General features: G+C 50.9%; 7 protein-coding genes across 7 annotated transcripts; 4 read left to right on the forward strand and 3 right to left on the reverse strand.

Annotated features, from left to right (window-relative positions):
• Positions 1-212: 212 nt before the first annotated feature.
• HO133_002675 (uncharacterized protein) lies at positions 213-8176 on the reverse strand (the record flags this gene model as incomplete). The annotated part of the gene is made up of 8 exons (XM_037293600.1): positions 213-1076; positions 1135-1455; positions 1566-3316; positions 3382-6583; positions 6638-6721; positions 6829-7354; positions 7399-7790; positions 7859-8176. 8 exons carry the CDS (start codon positions 8174-8176, stop codon positions 213-215), a joined length of 7458 nt encoding a protein of 2485 aa, XP_037150429.1.
• Positions 8177-8996: 820 nt separating this feature from the next.
• Positions 8997-10123, forward strand: HO133_002676 (uncharacterized protein; the record flags this gene model as incomplete). Its single annotated transcript, XM_037293601.1, has 4 exons — positions 8997-9023; positions 9064-9744; positions 9770-9879; positions 9982-10123. The coding sequence occupies 4 exons, from the start codon at positions 8997-8999 to the stop codon at positions 10121-10123; spliced, it is 960 nt and encodes a 319-aa protein (XP_037150430.1).
• A 708-nt stretch (positions 10124-10831) lies between these two features.
• Positions 10832-12385, forward strand: HO133_002677 (uncharacterized protein; the record flags this gene model as incomplete). Its single annotated transcript, XM_037293602.1, has 1 exon — positions 10832-12385. The coding sequence occupies one exon, from the start codon at positions 10832-10834 to the stop codon at positions 12383-12385; it is 1554 nt and encodes a 517-aa protein (XP_037150431.1).
• A 7049-nt stretch (positions 12386-19434) lies between these two features.
• HO133_002678 (uncharacterized protein) lies at positions 19435-20415 on the reverse strand (the record flags this gene model as incomplete). Its single annotated transcript, XM_037293603.1, has 1 exon — positions 19435-20415. One exon carries the CDS (start codon positions 20413-20415, stop codon positions 19435-19437), a length of 981 nt encoding a protein of 326 aa, XP_037150432.1.
• A 488-nt stretch (positions 20416-20903) lies between these two features.
• HO133_002679 (uncharacterized protein) lies at positions 20904-21500 on the forward strand (the record flags this gene model as incomplete). The annotated part of the gene is made up of 1 exon (XM_037293604.1): positions 20904-21500. One exon carries the CDS (start codon positions 20904-20906, stop codon positions 21498-21500), a length of 597 nt encoding a protein of 198 aa, XP_037150433.1.
• A 310-nt stretch (positions 21501-21810) lies between these two features.
• HO133_002680 (uncharacterized protein) lies at positions 21811-23229 on the reverse strand (the record flags this gene model as incomplete). The annotated part of the gene is made up of 1 exon (XM_037293605.1): positions 21811-23229. One exon carries the CDS (start codon positions 23227-23229, stop codon positions 21811-21813), a length of 1419 nt encoding a protein of 472 aa, XP_037150434.1.
• Positions 23230-23705: 476 nt separating this feature from the next.
• HO133_002681 (uncharacterized protein) lies at positions 23706-24236 on the forward strand (the record flags this gene model as incomplete). The annotated part of the gene is made up of 2 exons (XM_037293606.1): positions 23706-23902; positions 24116-24236. 2 exons carry the CDS (start codon positions 23706-23708, stop codon positions 24234-24236), a joined length of 318 nt encoding a protein of 105 aa, XP_037150435.1.
• Positions 24237-24580: the final 344 nt, after the last annotated feature.

The following is a 24580-nucleotide window of genomic DNA, read 5'->3' on the forward strand; positions in this document are numbered from 1 at the left end:
TGGATCGTTACGACGGAGAGGCTCGTGCCGTACAGCTACAAGCCAAACTGGGCTGAGGAACCTGGCGTGACCGTCGTCGAAGCCCTGGCCGAGTTGCGGAAAGCATGGGTATCAGAGTCGATGTATTGTGTTATTAGAAAAGGGAAGATTAATACATAGGTTGCAAAAACACGGTTACACACCCCGGGAAGAAGGTAGTCACAATCTAAGCCTCACCCCGACCCAGCGTCATCCGCCCCCTCCTTCCTCAACCCCTCACACAGCTTCGACCGCGCCACGATCATCTCCGCCAACCCCTTGATGCTCGAGCTAGTCATCAACTCCAACGTGCTCATCGTCGCCTCCATCTCCCGGGTGATCCAGCTCCTCACCTCGATCGCGATCAGCGAGTCCAGCCCCAAGGCGACGACGGGTTTCTGGGTGCTGATCTCGTCGGCGGGGATGATGAGCACGCCGGAGAGCTTGCCGATCAGGCCGTCCGAGGCGGCGCGCGTGGCGTCTTCCAGGCTGCGGGCCTGCTTCAAAGCCTTCCTCGGCGTCATGCCGGATCCCTCGCCGTCCGATCCCCCGGCGGTACCGGCCGCGCGGCGAAGGTGCGAGAAGCGGGCGTCGGTGGCCCAGAAGAACGCGGCGTGCTTCGGGTTGTAGTTGTCAAAGTCGAGGCCGATCGTGCATTGGTGGTCGGCATGTTTGTCGATCTGACCGGTCACGGCCAACTTGATCAGTGCAAGGACGTCCGCCTCGTTGAGGGTGGCGTCGCCGCTGAGAGATTCGAGGCCGGCTTGGAGCTCGGGCCTCTCGGCCACGAAGCCGATTTCTTTGACCACGCCCAGATCGATGGCTGTAGCTGGGAGGCCTTGGGACACCCTGTAGTGGGCGAACTCGTCGAGGAAACTGTTGGCGGCCGCGTACGCTGCTTGGCCGCGGTTACCAATAACACCACTGATGGAGGAGAGCATGATGAAGAAGTCGAGTTTGTGGTCGAGCAGCGTTTCGTGGAGGTTCCTGGCGCCGTCGACTTTCGGCCGGACCACGTCGGTCCAGTCGCTGAATACTGCTTGTTCGAAAAGGACATCCTATATAATCCGATCAGTATCTTGACCTAATGTTCCAAAAGCCTTCGTGAAAACAGACCTTGTTGACATATGCGCCATGGATAACACCCCCAATGGGTGGCATTATCTTTGCGCATTCTGAGATGAGAAGACGCATGTCGGCCTCGATACTGGCATCACACTTGCAAATTTCGACTTTGATGCCGATCGAGCTTAGTTCGTCCACCAAATTCTGTGCCACGGTTTGAGTCTTGCCGCTTCGAGAAGCTAGGATGATGTTCTTCGCTCCACGTTGCGCCATCCACCGGCATATGGCACGTCCTATTCCGCCGGTGCCGCCAGTGATCAAATACGAGACATCAGCGCGAAGTATATCTGGTTCTAATAAAGACCGGGTTGCCTAGAATGTTTGTCAGCTTTGACTTTTACTCAGCGATCTGGGTAAAACCACTGGGGCGCAAAATGTCACATGGTATCAGGACGATATCTGCTCTCAATGTATCGACTTACCATCACTGTGTCATTTGCCTTGGGCACTATGACCAATTTTCCCATCAGCTTGCCGCTTTGCAACGACCGAAAGGCCGTCTCGGCCTCCGACACGGCAAACTCGTGAATTGGACTGACAGGCGCGACGATGTCTTGACGGAACAAGTCCATGACCTCTTTGAAGACCTCTTGCAGCACTCTAGGCTTGTACTGCACCAATGCCGTCAAATCCACAGCTGTGAAGCTGACGTTCTGTTCGAATCGGGCCATCTCCAAGTTCGTATTGCCGGTGATGTCTCGCTTGCCAATTTCAACGAATCTTCCGAACGGAGCCATACACTCCCACGTAGCGCTTAATTGCTCCCCGGCAAGAGAGTTCAGAGCGACATCGACGCCCCTACCGCACGTAGCCTCCATGACTCCTTTCGCAAAGGAAGTGTTGCGACTGTAGAAAATGCATTCCTCAGGGACATTGTATTTTTGCATCAAGAATTCTTTCTTCTCTGGGCTCCCAACAGTCGCAAGGACTCGAGCCTTTGTCGCTTGAGCTAGCATTATGGCGGCTTGACCGACACCGCCCGCGGCTGCATGGATTAGAACAGTCTCATTGGGGCGAAGACGAGCCACGTGGGCTAGGCAGTACTGGGCGGTACAATAAATGATTGGAATCGAAGCCCCTTGCGGATACGATATAGAATCTGGTAGCAACACGGCACAATCGGCTTTACATCGGGCGAGATTGGCAATAGTACTTCCTGATACGGCACAGACTCGATCACCTCGTCTGATTGCACGAACGTCGAGTCCGACTCTAGTGACCACGCCAGAGCATTCTTGTCCGAGATGATTGCCGGCCAGTTGTCCGAGAGCCAGAATGACATCTTTGAAGTTCAAGCCCGCAGATTTGACGTCGATCTCGATCTCGTCGTCGAGCAGAGGTTTCGTTGCCTGCTTGTCTTCCACAAAGCATAGAGTATCGAGAAATCCAGGACTGGCAACGGTCAGTTTCAGTGGTCGCCCTTCTTGTACAAAAGGCTGAAGGTCCCTGAAGCCTTTATGAGTCTCTCGGTTCAGGTGTTGGTCCAGGGCATTGTCATGAACGAGTCGAGGAATGTAAACAACACCATCTCTCACAGCAAGTTCGGTGTCGTACTCAGTCTGCGCGAAGGAGCAGAAGAATGAGCGCTCAAAGATTTGACCAACGAGGTCAACAATATTGCTGGACGGGAACCCCCAGTCGTCGATCGCCAGGGTCACGAGGTTGGTGATCTGTGATTCTGAGCGGAGGGTCCTCGTCAATCCTCTCACAGTTCCGGCATCCGGAGACGTCACGCCGCCTGTAATCCAAAGGACCCCAGCCGCTTGAGACAAGGCCTTCAATCCTCTAAAAGAGTCAGCAGTCATAGTGGTCAAGTGCGGGCATCTTGGGTCATCAATGACAATACAATGCTTTCCACTGAGGTTTGTAACCGCCAGTTCAGCAAATTGCACCCATACCACAGTCCTTGGACCCCAGACGTTCAGAACGTTCTCAAAGTCAGCTTTAGAAGCCCCTTCGGGGAGCCCTTGTGCGACGACGATTAAATCAACTACAGTCTCATCAGGCGTAGTGCCTATCGGAGCGGCGGTAGCGAGTGCGACACTGACAGCATGTTGTGCATCCTCGGAGTAGTGTTGCGGAATAAAATCAAGCCCAGAGAACCCGTTTGCTTCGAAAAGAGCTTTTGTTCGGGCTTGACTGATCGTGGTGCAGTCTTTGTGGGGTGTGTTGCCTGTTTTGCGATTGTCAATTAGCCACGACCTCACCATGTGAGGGAGGGAAAAGGTCTGCGCATACCATTCACATAATGATTGTTACCATTCACACGATGATTGTTACCATTCACACGATGACTGTTACCATTCAGAAGATGATTACCACCGTTCATAAGATGGCTATCAGTGCTTTGTTGGCCGTCGAGCGACCAGCTCGGGGACGAGCTTAAAGGTTTCTCGAGGTTCGTGTCCTCGACAATGATTAATGTGCCTCCAGGTTGCAGCAGGGAACGGATGTGTGTTATTGCTTTTTGCGTAAAGGCCGTATCGAGAAGATGGTTGGATGCAGTAACAACAACAGCATCGTAAGACTCGGATTCAAAACCTTGGTCCTGAGGTAGAAGCTCAATGTCTAACGTTTTGCAGTTGACAAGCTTCCCCCAAGGAGCCAGCTTTGCCCTTACAGTCTCCAGGGTGTCCGGAGACGTATCTGTGAAGTCGTACTGCACAAACCTGGCGGGCTCCTCAGCAGCACCTCCCAGTAATTCTAGTATTGGGACTGTCGCACTGGTGGTGCCTGCGGAAATCTCTAGAATCCGAAGTCCTGGGTTCTGATGAGCCAACTTTCCAACGAGCTTCGCCGCAAACCCATAGCATTGCTGGTAGTTGTTACCATCAATTGACCCAAGCGCGCTCACGGGGAGACCTTTGCTGCCCTGTGATTGCGGCAGGTAAGTCATGCAAGGTTCCCATTGCGTTCGCAGACATCGAGCTCTTCCGACATCTTGGTTGGTCTGGGACTGTTGCACCGGAACTTCAGTAAAACCTCTGATCGAAACCCCGCATCCATACGATGGATTCCGCACGTCCTTGACATCCATATCGAATATCTGTCTCCTAGAGAATGTGTCAGGCTCTTGGGTCCGCGTATAAACTTCGAACACCGCTCCAGGCTGCCTTGACAACTCAAGTGACACTGTCATCTCTCGAATTGCAACGGGCATGTAGGGCGCCTTGGAGAATAGACCGCTTTTTACCAACAACGCTGCAGCTCCGTGGAAGATAACGTCCAGGGTTATTGGGTGTATTGTGTAGTCTGACTCGTAGTTGACCGGCATGCAAGCAGGAGTGTCCGGGACGATGGCGTTGTGCATCGCACACGATGGCCCGCTCATTACCTGCTCCATCTGCCGAAACATGGGCCCATAATCGAAGCCTGCGTCGGCTACCGCCTGATAAACCCCTTTAGCCTCGACTGGGCGAGTGCAGAGGCTTGTTCCTCGCGAAAGGTCTTCTGCGTAGCTCTGGAGACGGCTTCGTATTGCCACTTCGTTCTCGATTGGATTCGTCGCGTCCGCACTTCTAGGCTCTACAAGGCCACGGCAGTGCTCCAACCAGCCTCTCTCCAAACTCCAGGAAAATACTCTGAATTGGCTCCAACGATCTGAGGATGACCGAGGGCCTTCATGGAACGGCGTCAGAGACAGCCTGAGCTCAACGGACGTCGAGTCTGGAATGGCTAGAGCTTGATGGACGGAGACCTCCCGAAACCCAATAGAATTGAACTTGATCCCCTTCCAGCTTGCTTTTTGCCGGCAAGCTTCCATCGCCATGCAGAGATATGCTGCAAGAGGAAAGACAGTAAGGCCTTGGACCTTGTGGTCACGGAGCCAGGGAACGTCATCTGCCATGATTACGTTTCTCCATTGCGGCTCTAAAACACTGCAATCTGGCACACGGTTCCCCAAGAGGTCATGCCGTTGCGAAGAATATGTCTGCATTTCTTGGCTGGTTCTGCTCACGTGCCAGTACTCTTTCCCATGGTTCCACTGGTAAGGGGGTAGATCTGTCAAGATTTCCGGTAACTCCCCTTTGGGAAAGTTTATATTTCCCAGCTGCATCCGACACCCACTCATGAAAAGACGGGCCGACAATAGCAGCATAGCTGAGACACTGTCTTCGTTACGAATAAGAGAGGGCATGTATTGGATTTTACGGAAGCTGCCTTCGACTGATTGCAAGATCTGGCGCACGGGACCTTGCAATGCCGAGTGAGGGCCGATCTCCACGAGGATATCGACATTCCTTTCAGTCAAGTCCCCGCTTATCCCACACAGGCTTCGAGTTGCCTGTGAGAAAAGCACCGGCGAAGTGAGGTTTTCCACCCAATAAGTAGCTGTCAGCGTTGATGGCGCAACTCGGGCTCCCTTCAGTGATGAATGGAATTCGACCGTGGTTTGAGAACTGGGTTCCACCTTTCCTAGAAGTGATTTGTACTTGTCGGCAACGTATCTCATGTGATGAGAGTGGTATGCGACGTCGACTCTCAGTCTTCTGTTCCAGATCGATCGCGTATCAGCCAATCTTCCTGTCTGTGATATCTGGTCGGCGTCACCAGACACTGTCATACTATTGGGGCTGTTGACGCAGGCGATGATCGCTTGACCGTGCGCGCTATCATCTATCAGAGCCTGAGTATCCTTTTCACTGGCTCCGACAGCCAACATGCCTCCGGAGATATCCTTGAAGTCCTCCGTCAGCGTTCTCGCGACAAGTCCCCTGTAGTAAGCGATCGCCATACATGCTTCGAGGCGAAGTATACCTGCAGCATATGCTGCAGCAATCTCTCCGCTAGAGTGCCCAGTGACACTATGGGGAACAACAGCCCAAGACGAAAGCAAATCCACCAAGGCGATCTGCAGGGCTGTACATGCAGGCTGGCTGATGTGAGCGCTGTTGATAATTGAGGTTTCTTGAGGCTTCTCCAACTCGTCAATGAGGGACCATGAAGCTCCGAGTTCGGTCAAAATTCGATCAGCCTCGCGCACTGTGAGCGCGTAAGCAGGATATGTATGGTACAGGGATTTCCCCATTGTAGGCCATTGCGAGCCTTGACCAGTGAAGATGAACCCAATATTGGGATGCTCTCCTGACCTGACGGGAGCGAGTGCTGTATCTTTTAGGTCGTAAACCAATTGGTCAGGATTTGGAGCCAGGACGGCGAACTTCCACGCAAGGATTGATCTTCTCTGGCCGAGTGTGAAAGCTAAGGACCTCATAAGCTCCGGGTACATGGTGACCGGGCGTTCTTTCGCGTACTCCGCGACCAGAGAGATCTGACGCTCAAGCGATTCTCGGTCATTGGCAGAGAAGACGTAAAGGTGTTGTTTCGTACTCGATTTGGTGGAGGGATCCCGATCATTAGATCTATTCCGAGTGTCTAGCGGGGTAGCAACGTAAGATTTTGTCTTGCCCGGGAAGGAGGATTCTTCCAACACAGCGTGCTATTTCATCAAAAGTCAATGCGGTTTCTGCTTCTCAGATCGGTTCATGCCTACCGCGTTCGCACCTCCGAAGCCAAAATTGTTTACAGATACCCGCCGAATACTTGAACTATCCCATGGTACGTACTTGTTAGAGACCTGCAAAGACTATCAGTGAACCTAACCCAACCACCCATTGACCTACGAACGCGATACGCTAATATCCCCTGCGTTCAATGAATGGAATTCTCAGGGAGTTTGCTTACCTTCATGTTGCTTTTCTCGAAAGGTATCTTGCGATTTGGCGTCTGCAGATCGCAATTGGGCAGCAGAAACTTGCGTTCCAGCATCAGAGCAGCCTTGATTACCGAGCAGATCCCACTAGCCCCTTCCAAGTGACCAATGTTCGACTTCAGTGAACCAATAAGAACTTTGCGCGACTCGGATGCACGTCCGAAAACTTCCGAAAGTGCCGCGGCTTCGATAGGATCACCGGCGGCGGTGCCGGTCCCATGGGCTTCAATAAAGTCTGTCTCCAGGGGATCCAAACCTGCTGAGCTGTACACCTCTCGAATGAGCGCCGTCTGCGCTTTGTTGTTGGGCAATGTGATACCAGCTGTTCTGCCGTCTTGATTCGTTCCTATGTTTCGAACGATTGCTCGTATTGAGTCACCGGCCTTTAATGCAGCTTTCAAAGGCTTGAGGATGATGCACCCCGTACCCTCGCCACGTCCATATCCACTGATGGCCCGATCATCAAAAGCATAGCATCTTCCATCAGAAGAGAGTAGCCTTTTCATGTTAGCTTTGGCTTTCGTACTTGATAAGCGCTCTACCTTGTAGTCGATAACGACACCGACGATTCTGCCAGAACATTCAGGTGCGAACCGCCAACGATGGCCGCGGATGATTCCCCGGCCTGCAGACTCTTAAATGCGGCATTTAAGGCAACAAGGCTCGAGGAACAAGCTGTATCAATAGTCATACTCGGACCCCGAAGGTCAAATCCGTAGGAGATCCGATTGGACAAGAGCGATTCCGCATTGCCGGTCACCTCAAACATTGGGAGATTGTCGAGGTCTTTCCACATGTGAGTGCGATATTCAGAATAGGAACTGCCGATGAATACCCCCATGTTAGTGCCTGCGACACTGGACAGTGTGATGCCGGCATTTTCGAGCGCTTCATAGCTGACTTCCAGCAAATGACGCTGTTGAGGATCCATTACCTGTTGCAAGTGCTCGGTCAGCTGACACTATACCCTCAAAAGCGGACCATAAAGCCATGAAAACTCACCGTTGCCTCGGCTGGTGTCAAACTGAAGAATTGCGCGTCGAATCGAGCAATGTTTTCCTCTACATAGTGTCCTCCCTTGGTATTGTAGCATCCTCTCTTGTCGGGATTAGGGTGATAGTGGAAGTTGGGCGTGTGTCGATTTTCTGGATGAAGAGTCCAACCACTTTGGCCACTTGCAAGCGAGTTCCAGAGGTTCTCTACATTGGTCGCTCCAGCAGGAAGTCGACACGCCATACCAATTATCGCCACTGGTTCGTGTTCTCCATATAACTTCGAGAACAACGCTTCCTGGCTGTCCGGGCCCAGTGTGGGCTCCATATCGGTAGCGTTGAAGTCAGAGAAGAACAGCTGTAGACTCCAGGGCAAACGTGAAAAAATAACCTAGAATTTCCCATAAAGAACCCCGAGAGTCTGTCCAAAATATATGCTGATGCGATGCCTGAAAATAAAGAGATCCTTCTGTTTTAGCATGTGCATGATATATTCCTTTGAGTCTGGCCAAGCGGTAGAGCTTCCACACCTTCCGTGAAGCCGAGAAGACCGCACTTCTTGCCAAGGTTTTTTATGCAAAATCTTCGTCGTCAGCGAACAAAGCAATGTTGCCAAGACAGTTGGTGAATAATGCATATCATAGTGGCGTTCGCGTATCATAGCGGAGTCGGACCGATGATGGCCACCGAATTGGACGCGTGGTACTGGCATAGGTTGATAAGACGGACTTGTACTGCATCTGGCAACCAGCATATAGATGCAGCCAATCAGTTAGTGTCCGAGAGAAGGCGTCGCAGCTCTCTCAACCGGGCTTTATTACCTAGGCTTTGTAGTCGTGATATCATGGCTATAATTAGGACAGACTGCAGGATATCAAGCACGAGAGACGCTAGTCGACTGTAATGGACATTTACCGTATCGGGTATCGTTGCTGTCCGTCGCTCCATTGTCCAGAAAAACGCTTCCTAATCACTTGACCTACTTCCAGTTTCTCATTAATTGTTCATTCCTCTTAACTACACAAGACTACAGAGACGGGTGAAACGGTGGAAAGGATGAGATTTTTATGTCTAGCAGGCGCTGGCACGAACGCAGAGGTGAGACACGGGAATGCTCTGTGACACCTCGTCCGACTGGCGCTGACACGATGAACAGACCTTTCGAGTGCAGATCTGTACGTACAACCTTATCTCTCATCGGTACCCTGCTGACAGGACACAGTGCCAATCGTCCAAGACCTGGAGCAGGACGGCACCGCGTCTTTCCACTTCATTCATGGCGACATCGAATCACCTCCTCCCAACGAATTCAAGGAGTTTTACGGCTCACCTCCTCACCGTCGCTTCCTCAAACAATACTGTAGCGGTAGAGCAGATTATGAGTTTTTTAATGCACTCTGGAGTGCGCCGCATCGGTTGACGCCAGAGCAAAAGTACCGTGAAATGGTGCAGTCTCTACGTCCCGAGAGTACCAACGACGTTCAAACGATCCTCGACCGCCTCTATCGCGTTCTCGACCACGACGGGCCTTTCGACGGAATCATCGGAAACTCGGAAGGCGCATCCGTGGCTGCTATATTCGTTGTCAACTACTTGACAAGGTGTGCACGGAAGGAAATTCAGCACTCATTGAAATGTGCGGTGTTCATGAGTGGCGGTCCACCCTCTTTCCCGGATGGCACGGGGGTTTTCCTCGCTGACGAGCACGGTCAAATCATTACCATGCCGACATGCCATATCATTGCGTACAACGATTCGTTGATAGATAGTGCAGTTGCTCTCTACCATCTTTGCGATCAAGCGTCTGCAACTATTGTAGACCACGGTAAAGGGCACTTGGTGCCCCGGGATCCGAAGTCTTCTAAACTCATGGTCAAGGGAATCCGCGACTTGATCGTACGGGCAACAACCTCTTCTCCAGGTTGACTGCTATACCATGGCGTTCGCTGTGGGCCTGGACTTGGCCTTCGCACCGCATCACAAGGCTAACGTGGGGGTCATTGAGATCGAGTTCGCCAATGTTTTTGAAGTGTACGTAGTCCGAGACCATCATACTAGTATCGAGTCGTATTGATCTTGTGGGTCAAAGGGCTCGGGTTCCAGAATAGAACAATCTAATGAATGAAGTCAAAGCGAAGCTCGGACACATGGCCAAACAGAACAGCCAATGGGTTTCCCTCAGGCATGGGTGTATTACAACAGAAGTGAAGCGGTATCCACATCTAGCAAGAGTAGACTAGAACTTTGCGCCTCGCTGGGGGACCTGAGGAGGTGACGTTACGTAGAGGTAAACACATGCTACAGGCGACTCGCCACTATCAGAGGCTGTCATTGTCACAACTCTAGGCCAGGCGAAAACGGGTCTTACGGTTTGCCAACATCAGGAAAGGTGGTGTGTTAGAAGCAAGGACGAACGATGATGGCGGGAAGGGGTTGATGTGCGAATTCAAATTTGCACCGCTTAGCTCGATCAGGAAGGAAGGCTCGGCGCGCTCGACCGAAGATACGGTAGCCGCCATAGATGCAGGGCTGAGAAGACGAAAAGTTACATTATGCGGCTAAAGTATATGAGCAACTAGTTCGACCAGGGTCAGCCCGTCGGGCCTTCGGCTCTTCGAGCGCGCCTGATTTATTTACCGGAAAGTTTTGACGATCTATTGTCTGCTCTCGTGTCGTTACGGTATCTTTACGACGGTATATGAATTTCTTAATAATTCGATGATGATGTGGATTTCATCGGTATCCAAGGTGGCTTGCAATGATAGTGAACTGAGCCGCGGCTATTACTTTTCTCAATCATCTTGCCTCGTCATCGACGGGGCCCCCCTACCCGTGCAATGCTCTTTTTGCAAAGACCATGCGGGATACCACTGGCAGCGAAGAAGACAAACTGAGTCCTTGCCGTTTGGACTTGTCCTCAGTCCTTGTCTTTCTCCAATCTCTCGCTCATCGCTGGCCACCTCACTGGACTGCACAAGTCAACATGGCTTCATCATCGCCAGAGTCTGCCCCTTTCTGTTTGACTCCCCTCGATAACGTCATCGGTGCCCCCTACGTTCACAAGGCTATGTTCTTTCCCGATTCCGGCTCAGATGTCTCGTTACTGGTGCAGAATATGACATCTGCCCTCGCTCAGACGTTCAACGCGATCCCACTTCTGGCGGGCACGGTCACGCGTCTTCCAGATGCTCCACAGAGAGGGAGACTGGCAGTCACAGCTCCCTGGAGGACCGCTGAAGATGCACTCATAGTGAAAGACCTGAGAAGGACGGACTATCCTAGTTATGAGGCCTTGCGCTCCAAACAATTCCCTATGGTCGACATCAACTACAGTATACTGGTGCCAACACGACAACAGATGCTTATACCGAAGGTCGAACGGCTGGAGGTAGGCGAGAGACCGGTCCTGCTAGCACAGATAAATTTGATCAAAGGTGGCATGGTCTTGGGATTCATCCTCGACCACGCTTTCACCGACGGCGCCGGGTCCTTTACTGTCGCCAGAGTGTGGGCTGCTTACTGTCGGGGTGAAGATGGATCGCAGCTTGTCAGCCCTGATTGCGTTGATAGAACCCGGCTCATAGAGGGTGATGAGAGCGCAAGACTCGAAGACATCAGAGAATATAAATACCACCCTGAACCAAAAAGTCCGGCTCGGACGCAAGGCTTTCTCTCTCGAATGTTCAAAAATCTGCGCTTGTGGATCGTTCTTTTTTCTCGTTCACTTCTCGACTTCAGATTGAATGCAATGGACAATTTACGAGCGGTCCTTCGTGTCGGACCAGCGAACGAGACGTCACGGTCTGAGTCCAACCCATTGGCAGGAGAAATGTTCTTTTTCTCCAAAGCAAAGCTTCGAGAATTGAAGGAAATGGCATCAAGACTAGAAGGTGACGAGACGAGTTGGATCTCTACCAATGATGCCCTCGCTTCTTTGATGTGGTGTTGTGTCACCGCCGCCCACAAGACCAAGATTCAAAATCATTCCGAATCGATCAAAGACGAAACCGGGCTCTGCTTCGTCATCGATGCAAGACGGTTCGCAAGACCGCCCTTGCCTGCACGCTTCATCGGCAATGTTCTCATCTGGGGAAACATCATCAAACCCTTCAGCACTGTCATTCCTACGGCCAAAGGCGTGACCGAGTGCGCTCACACTCTGCGGCGTAAGATCAACCAATACGACGACACCTATCTCCCACACTTGATTGGAGCCATTAAATCTGTCCCTGACGTCAGCAGAGTGAGACTCGACAGTATGGGATTTGAGGGGCGATACCTTGTGGTCAATTCCTGGGCGACTCAGGAGTTGTACGATCTTGACTGGGGCACACTGGTGGGTGGAAGGTGCGAGCGAGTCAGGATACATAAGCCACAGTTTGAGGATTTCTGTCTCGTACTGCCTGAACTGAAGGGTTGCAAAGGAAACGAGGAAGCTGCTGGTTTGGAGGTCATTATCAGCATTAGAAGCAACTACATGAAGATGCTGAGGGAGAATGAGCTTTTCAATCGCTTCGCGGAGTGGAGATGCAGTTGAGAGAGAGCATCGCACGCTTGGGACAGCCCAAGATCTATTATGGCGATACTAGACTTCGCCAGCGGTATTTTTCTTGCATAGTCCTTCGGACTATAGAAGTCTTATTGCTAGCAGTCCTCTCGAACCCATCAGGCTGGCTCCTTTCACAGCAACGTGGCAATTCGAAGCAGTAAAGATAGAAAGAACTACTGCAACATCAACCACTGACCTTTCTCACACGAAAAACAAGTAACAGACATATGCATCCTCAGGTGACACAACAATGACGGATCTTCTCAACATTCTCACACCATGCATTACCTGCGGGCACAATGCCACCGTCCAGGATCCAATGCTACCAGTAACATGTGTCAATCCTGGACCCTTCGAAAAAATCGCCACATTTGCGACCTCCGTCGGCTACGCAATTCTTGCAATCAGCCTCCCTCTTCACATTCGTACCCAACCCGGATCCCCCTCCCCCCAAAGAAAATCTCCTCCGATCATCGCGCAGTAGTCTGCTACAACCGTGCATCTGTCGACATGCAGTGTGAGCAAGCTGCGATCTGGGCCCTAATTTCAAGTGGGCCCATTGATTGCCTTTCCGCAGCTTGGGATTTCCCATGCAGACCATCTTTCCATATGGATCTTCACAATATTGGCGGCTTTAAGCCCAATTCTTCCTCAAGGGCTTCTCGCTAAGGCGGCTGAGTAGATAGGGACTCCTCCGCCCCTATTGTGGGATGATAAATACACTTGCGACACCATGGAAATCTTCTGGCCTGGCCATCAAAGCACATTAATGATGCACTCTTTATCGTACATGTAACCAGGTATGTGATTGGCGGTTGCCCGTGAAGGTGCATTAAAGCTTAAAATGAGGCTTCAGAGAACGAGACTCCTTAGCCAGTAAAGCAAATTGACCATCCGCGCTTTGACGTAAGATACGCGTCTTTTTGTTTTGCCCGTCTCGCTAAAAGCCTAAAAGTTTGGAAATGGATTAAACACGATATTGCCGGCGTGCCGGTGATATGTTTCTCGGCAATGACGGCACACCCCGTCCGACTAGGGTAGCCAACATTTGCCGCGCTGAAGAATATATACTTTACTCCAGTGATCGTAAAAGCTTCTATGATCTTCTGACGGGTCTCTTGATCCTCCGGCTTCTGGTCTTTGACGGAGCAGTACCGAGCTCTTCAACTGCCGGCATGGTGTCAGGCTTCCTTTAGAGAAGAGTTCCCGTACGTTCTCTGGCAGATCTCCTACGCTTTGATCCACTCGTGCAGACACAGGATCAGTGCATGCATGAAAGACTGATGACCCACTTTTACATTAATCAATCTCCACAGGGAGATGTGGTCGTCAGCATCCATGCAGGGTCCCATCTAAGTAAGCCGACATGCTCGCCCAGGTGAACTTAGCTACTGTACCATGGCTTGATATCGATGATCAGGCACTACAAAATCAAGCTTTACATTTAGAATGTCATCTCGGGCGCTAACAGAGACCGAAAAAGCTTAAATATAAGCCTCCAAATCCAATGTCGGGAGAGTCTTACGGAGGTCGGCACCAAAAGTCCTGGGCAAACGTCGTACTTCCTCGAAGTATTGGGATGGTCGCCAGGGAGGTGATGTACATCCGACTCGACTGAGCGGGCCAATGAGTATGTTCGTAGCTACATGAAGAATCATCATTAGGAATTTTGCAATATTTGCCGAGAGTGCCAGGAGGCAGGACTTCCCTACGGAGGTCGACAACCAAAAGTCCTGGACAACACTAGGCCAGCCCTAACCCTATCTTCGGAAGGCAGCCCCGTAGCGAGAGATCCCAGGAAAGATACTTTACCTTGGAGCGCACACTTTACTTTAGCCTCAGGCCAGGTATAGGTACATTTCCGAAGCATCTTTTAAGCGCACAGCAGTGTCTGGGCAACCCTTTCAGGCCGAGCGGTATCCGTCCGAGATCTTGGCACAGAAAACCTCGGCGCCCAGGGCTCTCGGTGTCAACCTCCGTACAGAGGTCTGCACCGAAAGTCCTGCACCCGCACTAGTGCAGCCCTAACCCTACTTTCGGAAAGCGGCCCTGTAGAGGGGAAGCCTAAAAATATCTTCTCACAGCGCATGATGGGACTTAAGGTACCTACTTCTTTTAGCCTTGATAGAGGCAGTAAGCCCCGAAACCTGGCTAGGGCTAGGTGCGATTCCGAAGAACTCCAGACGCATTGTCCAGGTAACCCTTTAGGTGGGGCGTTATCCGAAGTCTGAGCGCAAGAGTCTTGGCGGGTGCAGGACTTTCGGTGCAGACCTCTGTAGCCTCGTCCAACACCAAGGCACGTCTGCAACAGCCCCGGACGGAACGCAAAGTACGTCTCGACCAACCCTACGCGATGTTAGCTGCGCAGCAGAAGGGTAGGTTTCCCGACTTTCTATCCACCCAGTAAGCCATCCGGCCGCGAACATTTTTCGCTGGTCAGGGGACAGGAAAGCGGCGCGAAAGCGTCACTTGCTGCGGTCGAAGCGACATGGAAAGAGATACGGAAGGACGTCTTCGTGCACAGTCGTTTTTCTTTTCATTACTCATATACCCTGACGGTTCTGCGCTGCTGTGCGTTCAAGAAGAGAATGATGCAGCAGATGACAGGAACGATCGGCGCCGTGGGAGCACCGTATCTGTTGATTCTCACTCGCCTCCCGTTTGCGAACCCTCTCGAGTTCTTGTGCCTCTTGCTCCCCATGTTGCATTTGCCTCTGTTGACTGTGATTGACATTCTTCCTTGTGAGACGCCGTTCCGTGCGATTCCGTAAGGGCTATGATGCCTTACTTCCCGGCGTTGGGCGGCGGCTGACGGATCTTGCGTCCTTGAACATGTCTACGATCGCCTGGAAATCTCTCTTCTTTTCAGTGGAATTGGCGAATCCTGAGACTGTACGACTCATCTTCCGTGCAGGAAATGGCCGTTTGCAGAGCTACTGCTGACTGTAGCCTTCGCGCTCTTCGATTGGACTGTAGCTTTTGAAAAGTGGATCTTTTTGCTGACCACTATCTATCTCCCTGCTATTTGATTGAAACTCCCGGACATCTGTATCTTTCATAACGTCTTCAATCCATTTCCCAACAATGACCCTCTTGGCAGACCATCTGAACCACCATCACATTTACCACGTCGAGTTGTTCCCTGAGGCGGAGTGTAGTTCTCGTAGTAAGCCGTACATTCCGTCGCCCACTTATTTGACTTATCCGAGTTCCTGCACATTCGGTCTCGGCCCACCAAATCAAATAGCAGAGAACTAGAGTCTACATACAAGGCAACGTGTTGTTTGGTAAGCTTCGACGGCGTAGATGATTTTTCTGGAGAGACGAGCGACTCGATTATCCTTCGCTACTGTGATGAGACTAGGACGCTGGAAGTCGCCTTGGGCATCACAATTATTACTGATGGGATGGTCCTTATCGTCGCTCTACCAACATTTAACAAGTTCCATATGTCCGCTTCACAGGAAGCGGCTTTATCCGGTTTCTTTCTCCTTGACTGATTGTAGGAACCTTAGACTTCTTAATACAATCTCTAGCCGCTATCCTAGTAAATCTTGGCCGCGTTTCATTTCTCAGTCTTGCCAGACGAACGAAATTCAGAAGGTACCGACACATCCTCTAGGTCCTTGGCGGCCGGCATTACGAGAATGGTAAACGTTGTGACCCACATGTATGGTAAGTCGTCACCGTACTGGATCTATCCACAAGAGCAGGCACTGCCGATATCTAGACTAGACACGACAACCGGCTACCGCAACGTGAAAGGTACATGTTCGCCTTTTGTTCTGGCGCATGCCGTGCTAACGATGAAAAGCCTCCTCAACAAATGTCGCCGTCTGGAGTCAGGTAGAAGCAAGTGCATTTGTGGCGGCCTATTTACCCACCATATGATCATTGTATGCATATTGACTCGATTCAACCGTCTGTTGAAACACACGTCACTGGAGCATGTGTGAGTTAACAAGGGTGGAGACTCATGCTCGGGAGGAGATATGGTAGATTCATCACTAGACCTGTGAAGAAGGTCAGGTTCAGCTAGCGATGGGATCAGGATTCCGAGACTACATGTCAGCATGATGGGCTCCAGCATAAGAATACCCTCTTCACTTCCCCCCCACATTCCTCCTTGTGAGACTTCAGTCATCGTCCCAAAGCCCATCTTAAGCACTGGTTCTACAAAAGGCTCCAATCTCTGTTATATCATCGGACTCTAATCAGGAAGAGATCTCAGAACCGAATTGGTCAACACCGTAACAAGGCAGCCAAGATGTGGCCTGGTGTGATCATGACATAGGTCCTAAGGTCACTAGTGACGTGAGTCCGCTGTGCCGTTGACGTCTTTTTTATAGTCTTTGAATAATAGCTCATGGCCATGTAGATTTCGGGACTTGCTCGAGAAGTAAAGCAAGGTAGATCACAACAATGTCTTGCAACACGCGAGAACCACAATACGTCCTTCGCAGAGTTGAGATATTCCCAGGTGCCACCAATAACCAAGACTAGCGTGATAAAGCCTGGGCTATCCCCTTTTACCGGTGCACCGGCCTAGGCTTTTTCCAGAATCCTATGATAACGAAGGTCCAGCTTACGAAAGCATGATCTGACAACTTCAACATGGCGAGTCTTTTCTCGACGTAGGGTACCCTTTAGGACAAGGCCTTTGGCGGATAGTGGTAGACAGATCTAGGGTAGGAGATGTTCCGCGACCGCGACAGGGTTTCAGCACATTTTATGGAGACTGACATAATTCGTCCCAATGCAGCACTACAGGCTCTAGAGGGCACTATTGATGTCATCCCCGTCATGGGGTTCTTCATCAGTGGGATCGGGACACGCAGGTGAGTGCAATGTAGCAGCTAATCAAGCTATCGAGGCCGGGCGCCGGCGCCATGATTGTTAGGTTTTAGCTCGGGATTGCAGGAGGTAGAGAGAGACCTCCAACAGATCTGTGAAAACCGCCACAATACTGGCATAGCCCGAGGTCGTACAACAAGATTTGGAATCAAGTTGGCAAGGGGACCGGGACAGAGTGGTCGAGCAAGGCGCAGCTGAAGGCTTGCGAGGAGGTAACGCGGAGTCCAAAGGATACTGCATTTTTGGAAGATGATGCAAAGGTCGTCCAATGAGTAGTCCGTCGAATCGATTGATATTGGAGGAACCGAATATTGGATCTCGTGCTTTAACTCACGGTACTGCTTCATGATCATGGTCGCTTCAAATGGCGCGTTCAGGTTCAGAGCAAAACAAAAAACTTTTCAGAAAATCTCAATGTTCTTTCTTACTTTCTGCTCACCTTTGCTTCATGGGAGATAATTAGGGCCAATCGATGGCGAGGAGGAAAAGCCGGCCTATCACACTGCCATGAGCCTGAGAGGTATCTGGTACTAGACTCCTGCGTGGAAAAGCCTTGTCCGGTCCGGTCTTGGCCTCCACGCTCCGAGACTCCCCGATTTTCGCTCCTTCAGAGGCATCAGTCGAAGATCCCGAAGGGAGCTGTGAACACAATGCGTAACTTCCTCCAGCATCCCTCACTTCTAATCTGGCTGTTGGCTAGAGGCTCCGTTGGTCAAGGCTCCCGAGGATAAATCTGGGTTGTGATAGGTTGATCCTCCTCCGCCCATGCGTTAGAACACATAGTATCCGCAAAGTAGGGCGTAGGAGCTGGAAGCATGCATGAGTGTGTAAAATTTGCACTATTCAAGCACAAAAACTCTTTCGCAAGGTCGATGGCTATGGAGGGCGCTGTACTGATGATGTGAGGATCGGAACTGCGCTGCGAAATGATTGATGAATTAGCCGAGAACGCAGCAGACCGTATCTGCACCATGCAGGTGGGAAGGTGATAGGTTTCCAGCGGCCAGACTTAGGGTTTGGTCTTGTCGTCACCAGACATATCACTATTCAGAAAGGAGTCCGTGGTTTCTGTAAATGTATATAACTTGTCATCCTGGTGGTCAGGAATGAATACAAATGGTGGGTGTTGATTGCCTGAGGTATTTGAAAGCGTATTTGGGTGAAAGGCAGCCTTTCGCGCCTCTTTACTTTCATACGTGTATAAAAGTGCAACAGTCTTGCATAAAAGATTCATCTCATCAGTTGATGTTCTCGGAGGGGGCTGTGCCTATTGATGCCTTTCGTTGCGAACTGGGGATAGTCGCGTGTAGCTGGAAGGAAGGGATCGATGCCATCCAACCATAAAAACTTTATTACCCTTGTTTTAGCTACGGCCCGAGACGCCCGTTGCATCTGCATAATGATTGGTCTGATAGGTTCATGATCGAAGATGGCCCTAGGGTACGAGTTGGCATCCCGAAGACAAGATAGGTCTGCTGAGAAAGCGATCCGGAAACCCCTATGCGTAGTCGACTTGGAGACGCCAAGTCCCGCAGAGCAAGCACAGAGCAAGCAAATGATGGACACATGCTAGAAGCGGCTAAAATCGATATGGTAGAGGTTTCGTCACAGACACGAGCAAGACCAGAATTCTCCGACGTTTTCGGAAAATCAAAGCAGAATGTAGACGTCTAGGCTAAGTATCACGTTTCGAACTGGGCATTTGGGGCACCAGGGGTCCTGCGCCGCTGGTAAGAATGAAAATATAAGAATGCCCAAATACTCAAGGGAAACGGCCGCCGAAGAAGAGTTGAAAGAGTATTATCATTACAAGATCAGTAAAGGAATCCCAAGAGGCCTCAGATCGTAAGATTTAGTGCATGGTGTTAACCACCTCTCCTCTTCCTTCGAGCGGTCTCTTCGGCGCTGGCGAACTTAGCGAATGCCTCCATGTGTATTGCTGAGAAGATGGAGGGCGTAAGAGCCTTCTCTAAGCCTAGCTGCCTAGACCAAACCCGCTTGATGATATCGAATCTCCGAGAAGTCCAGCGAACTACATCTTCTGGACAGGAAGCAAGGTGCCTACATCGTGCGCAAGTCCGCTGTTCAGTTCCTACAGACCAGAGACGCCACAGGGCCTTGTTGGTGGCGAATTTGCAAGAAGAGATGATATCCTCTGCATTGCTGAGGCTTTCTGATGGGCCCTAATTCTGCGCTTTCTGCGCCTTCAGGCTCTGCACCGACGCCCAAGCCTGCACAATCCCCGCCACCGACTGCACTACGCCAAAGAAGACGGTCATAATGAAGACCAACACGGCAACCCAAAAGGTGAACCACTGCGTCTTCTTCCGATCATCCCACCACAGCTGCGAAATGTTCCTAGGCTCCGCGTCATCAAACGTCCGCTTCAGCAGTACTAGACGCTCTCTCCAATACACAAACTTCTCGATCTGCCGCTCAGAGCTATTGAGTCGATGACACACGCCAGCTTGTGCATCGATCAGCCATTTCTTCCGCTGCTGCTGGAACCATGGGTTTGGTTTCCCCAGTACTGGTGGTATGAGAAGGGATATGGACCGGATTGTCTCGTCCACAAGAACCTTGGGCAAGAGAGTGGTTGGAGACTTCTTGTGAAGTTGCAAAATAGAGACTTGATGGAATAGCATAAGCTTAGTATCGTCGTCCTTGAGTAGAAGGTGGTCTGCGAGATTGCTTGTCCATTCCACTTTGATCCCACCAATTTGTTCCAAATGGGCGGCGGTGAAAGCCTGCGGTAATTTGACCAGATCAGTCGAATTGTAGCGATAAGAGAAGTTTTTGTTGATCAATCCTTCGTTCAGCTCGTGTTGTTCCTCCCCTAGTTTCTCGTTGTCCCCCCAAATTATTGGCTCGTCATACGAGATATCGCCTGGATACTTGCTAATCAAAAGCATCAGCCATAGACCAGCAGCTAAGTCGACCAAAGTCCTAGCTAGACTCTCGGAATGTGCAATGACTGGGTTCTGCATGACGGCGATTTCCTCTCGGGTCGAGCCGTGGTCCTTCAACAGCGCGATGATTTCAACCAAGTGCCAGTGCGTCACCCTCTCAATCTCCCTGTCCTTGTTGGCAGCTAGTTTGCACAGATAAGCATATCGAGTAAAGAAAGACTCATATGCATTATCTGTAGCTTGAATGGTCGACATGTGAAGTTCAAAAGGCTGGAGGTCAAACACATTGGAGAGAAAGTAGTACCGCGAGGACAGCGACTGAAGAGGTTGGGACAACAGACAGCATTGCAGAGCTGACTTGGCTTCGTCATATGCTTCCTTCTCTATGGTGTCTGCCATCACACGTTCGAGGAAACACTTGGTACTGTTCTTGAAGCCCTACCCCCTCGATGATTCAGTATTCTTCACGGCTGAGACGCATAATACAATCTGCCCTGTTAGGCTAGCTCATCTATCGCAGCTAAACGATGTGAGGGAGTCCTATTAGGAGTTGGTGAGACAGACTTTATTGCTGGGATTGACTAATAATAATTGCGGCGCGGAGCAAAACACAGCCCTGACCCCTCGGACAACCTCAGCGCACCACCCCAACTTAGAAACACCTCCCGTCGACGAGCTTGTACATAAGGTAGTGGAGATGTGAGCATCGTCCTATCCACATCCTCCTTAACCACCCCATCACCATGAAGCTCTTCATCTTCCTCCTCCTCCTCCTCGAGGCCCTCCCACTCGCGACAACCGCCCGTCCCGTCTTCCCTCCACAGAACCAACAAGCCGTCGCAATCTCACCGCCCCTGACCCCCCCATCCTCAGTAAACAGCTTCGACTCATCCAGCGACCTCGGATCCGGATCCGGATCCGACCGCGGCTCCAACAAGTTCTCCCTCTCCAACGCGCTCAAGAAAATAAGGCCGTCGTCGTCGTCCTCCTCCTCCTCCTCCGAATTCCGCTGCCACCGCTACCCGCAGAACAGCATCCTCGCCGAGCTCGCCGCCTACGTTACGGATCTCCTGCGCAGCTACCGCGAGAAGGTGGCTGGAGGAAAAGGGGACCACGAGCGTCCGCTGTTCGAGACGTGCTATGCGGGATACGAGAGTTCGGATGTGTCTCCTTCGATATACTTTGGGAATATGAAGGCGAAGCAGATGGGGGTGGTGGAGAAGTTGTTCAACAGTCAGCTCAAGTTGAAGTTTCCGGAGGTGAGGATAGTGAAGACGTCGAATGCCATTGCTGTTGTGATGGAGGATGGGCAGAAGATTAAGCGGAGGAATACTGTGTGAGCAGTGTTTGGTTGGGATATGTATGACGGTGATAACGGCGGCGGGCTTTGACTATTACAAAAACGCCTTCGGGGTTTCTTCTCCAGGAGATGGCTTCGGTCTACTTGTGTCGGACTCGTTCTTTGGACGAGATAGAGTGGTGAGCGTGCGTGAACTTTGATAGATGAGGCCTATACGCTGGGGAAAAGGGTTTTCGGAGCATCACTAAGCTCCATGTTTGTATATATTCGAGCTTCAAGCCGAATCATCTGCCGGTAGACAGGGGAGCTATAATACTGACAGAAAATAATATCCTTCAAAAGCTTTCCCTTCAAAGCTCATCATGACCATGCTCCTGCCTTACGGGTTGCCCTTTGGCTTCGAATCTGGCATTCATGCCCACGATGCACCTCACAATATCCCAATTTCCATCCTGTCCAACCCAGTCGCATACTACAATGCCAGTACTTCCATCTCCAACAGGCTTCTCCCCCGAGCCGTCCGATACATTGTGTTTCGTACACAGATAATCGACAATCGCAGGATTCAACTTTGCCGCAATCCTATCAGGCCAGCAGCCGACTTTCCAGAAATTACTTGCTGTGAGAAAGTTGATGTAAAACGGCAGCTTAGCGTCTGAGCCTGGTGAAGGGCAGACGCATTCTGATGCCCTTATCAGATGGTCAATGGAGTATTGAATCTTCTTTCCGATGTTCTCGCTCTCCAGAACCTCATAGAAATCTTGAATGCAGAGATCGCCACTGGGGCAGAGGGAATTCGGAGTGTTGTCTGCCCATGTATCGCCGTTGATGCACCAGCCAGCCCCACCCCATTCATTCTTCAGCCTCTCTTCGAGCGTGAATCGGCGAATCAGCACGATCTTGCCTCTTGCTTCGCCCAGAGTGGGAACGCGAGGAGCCGTGAACCAGCGGTTGACGTCTCCTGCGTAGTGGTCTCGCAAGATACGACTGAGCTGAGAATCGGTGGCGTTACCAGGACCTTCACGCTTGACGGACATTATGACCGTCTCGCTCGGATTTTGGGCTAAGAAAGCAAGGACTTCGTTCAACATAGTCCGAAAGTGCTTTGGGCCACTCAAGGAGATGGGGAAAACGCCATGAACCAGGTTGAGTTTATCATTGCTTGGGTCAAGAGGACCTTCAGGCTGAACGCGGATATCAAGAAAGCGCACTCCTTGTTGTAACTGTTCGCGGACTGGCGCTACTTGGCAGCGAACAGATGGCAGAGCGCGATGGTACGTAGGAGAGTTATGGGTGCCTGGGATAGAAAGAGCGGAAAGCGGCGTTTCACTCTCAAGGGTCTTCATCCAAGTGGGAAGATTGCTGCGATAAAAAATCGCGAGGTGATGATATTCGGGATGGTAGACAGTGGTATGGCTGAAGTGCGGATTGGTAGTTATTGGCATCAAGAGCTGGGAATGACATGTCGGATGGATTATGTTGGTCTGGTACATTTCTCCTTCGATCTCGAAAAACAAGCACAAGGTTTCATGAGGGATATTAGCAGGTCTGATATCCGCTTTGCGTAATGTGGAAGGCTCGAGGAGCAATGAGACATCCTGCAAATTGGTGACCGGTTGCTTAGCATTTACAGGTGTGCTCCACACGCTGGTGATCTTTGAAATGTACCCTCCACCGCCTAGCGTGTGTTTCAAGTCCTGTATCTCGTAGTGCTTGAGATTTATCGGGGTTGACGTGAGATTGCGAACCGTTAGGAGCGGGGATGCCATAGTTGAGAAGTATAGACGGAGACTTTGTAGGGCGATTTTTCAATTCAAAAATAGAGAGTCAATCCTGTCTTCTAAATTCTGGCTCTTCTTAATCACAAGGAAACACACGCAATCAAGGTAAGAGAACCGCGTTGAATAGACTGCTATTGAGAAAAAATTCTGCTGGAAATCGCCATAACAGATGCCGTGTGGTCAGAGTAGCTGGCAGAAACGAGACTTAATGATTTCGCTTCTCAAAGTATTGACGATACTGTTATTACAACTTTATGAGACAGACCAGAGCATGAACTCCTCAGGGGTAAGTATTTATTCATACCAAGCATTGCGTTAAGGACTAATCTAGCGCCAAACGGAAAGATTCCGCACCGACTTCGACTTGGACCACTCTTTCTCCAGCTCCATCCCCAGCGCCCACCTCTGGAAAAACTATTCGCAAACCTTTGAGCAAGACCCAGTACCCCAAACAATCCGTCACCATGTCTCGCGAAGCCTACGCTCCTCCTACCCTCCAGCCCGCAAGCTCCAACTTCAATACCACCAGCACAGACATCTTAGGATCCTCAACACAGTACCTCTGCGGCGAGTGCAACGCCAAAGTGCAGCTGAAGAAAGGAGACGCGATACGATGCAAGGAATGTGGACACAGGGTGCTGTACAAGGAGAGGACGAAAAGGTACGTTTGGCTCCTGCTCTGTTGATGGGCATGGAGCTTATGGTGGGCTGACGGGCTACGGTTTTCAGGATGGTGCAATTTGAGGCAAGGTGACACAGGGTCGCGAGGTAGGGAATGAGACACGACTTTGCTCGGCCAAGGGTTGAGGGATTCTTCACGGAATGCGGAATGATCTGGGGGATTGTCAAGACTGGGGCTCCTGACACGGCTCAGCGGAAAGAGCAAGGTGCTATTCGAGATATCAGATGGTGACATGATACCCTTCATATGCGTTCTGTCGAACAAGTTCCAGGATCGCTACATCAATACTGTCGGAAAAGAGACAGTTGAATGAATCTTCTTCCTGCCCACCTCGTGGGACTGGGAGCATTTCGCAGACTATCCACACTGAAGCCCGAAGAAGCCAAACTCGCTCACAAAATCCACTACCTGTTTTTTTCATTCTTCATGTCTACCTTACACTCAATAGAGCGCAGGTGCCCCCTTCACTAACTTATGCCTCGGCTCCCCTGTTCAGAACGACGATTGGATTAAAAAATGCGTCAGCAAAACAGAAGTCAAACCGAAGATATTCCCGTCCTTTTTATGATCAATCTCTGCTCTTCAAGTGCATTTTAATCCCGTCCACTAACACCACAGACACAAGTCCCATTTTCTGGGCTTGTGTTTCCATCCGGT

This window comes from Letharia lupina, assembly GCF_014066315.1.
Source record: "Letharia lupina isolate WasteWater1 chromosome Unknown contig_15, whole genome shotgun sequence".
NCBI classification, from domain to species: Eukaryota; Fungi; Ascomycota; class Lecanoromycetes; order Lecanorales; family Parmeliaceae; genus Letharia; species Letharia lupina.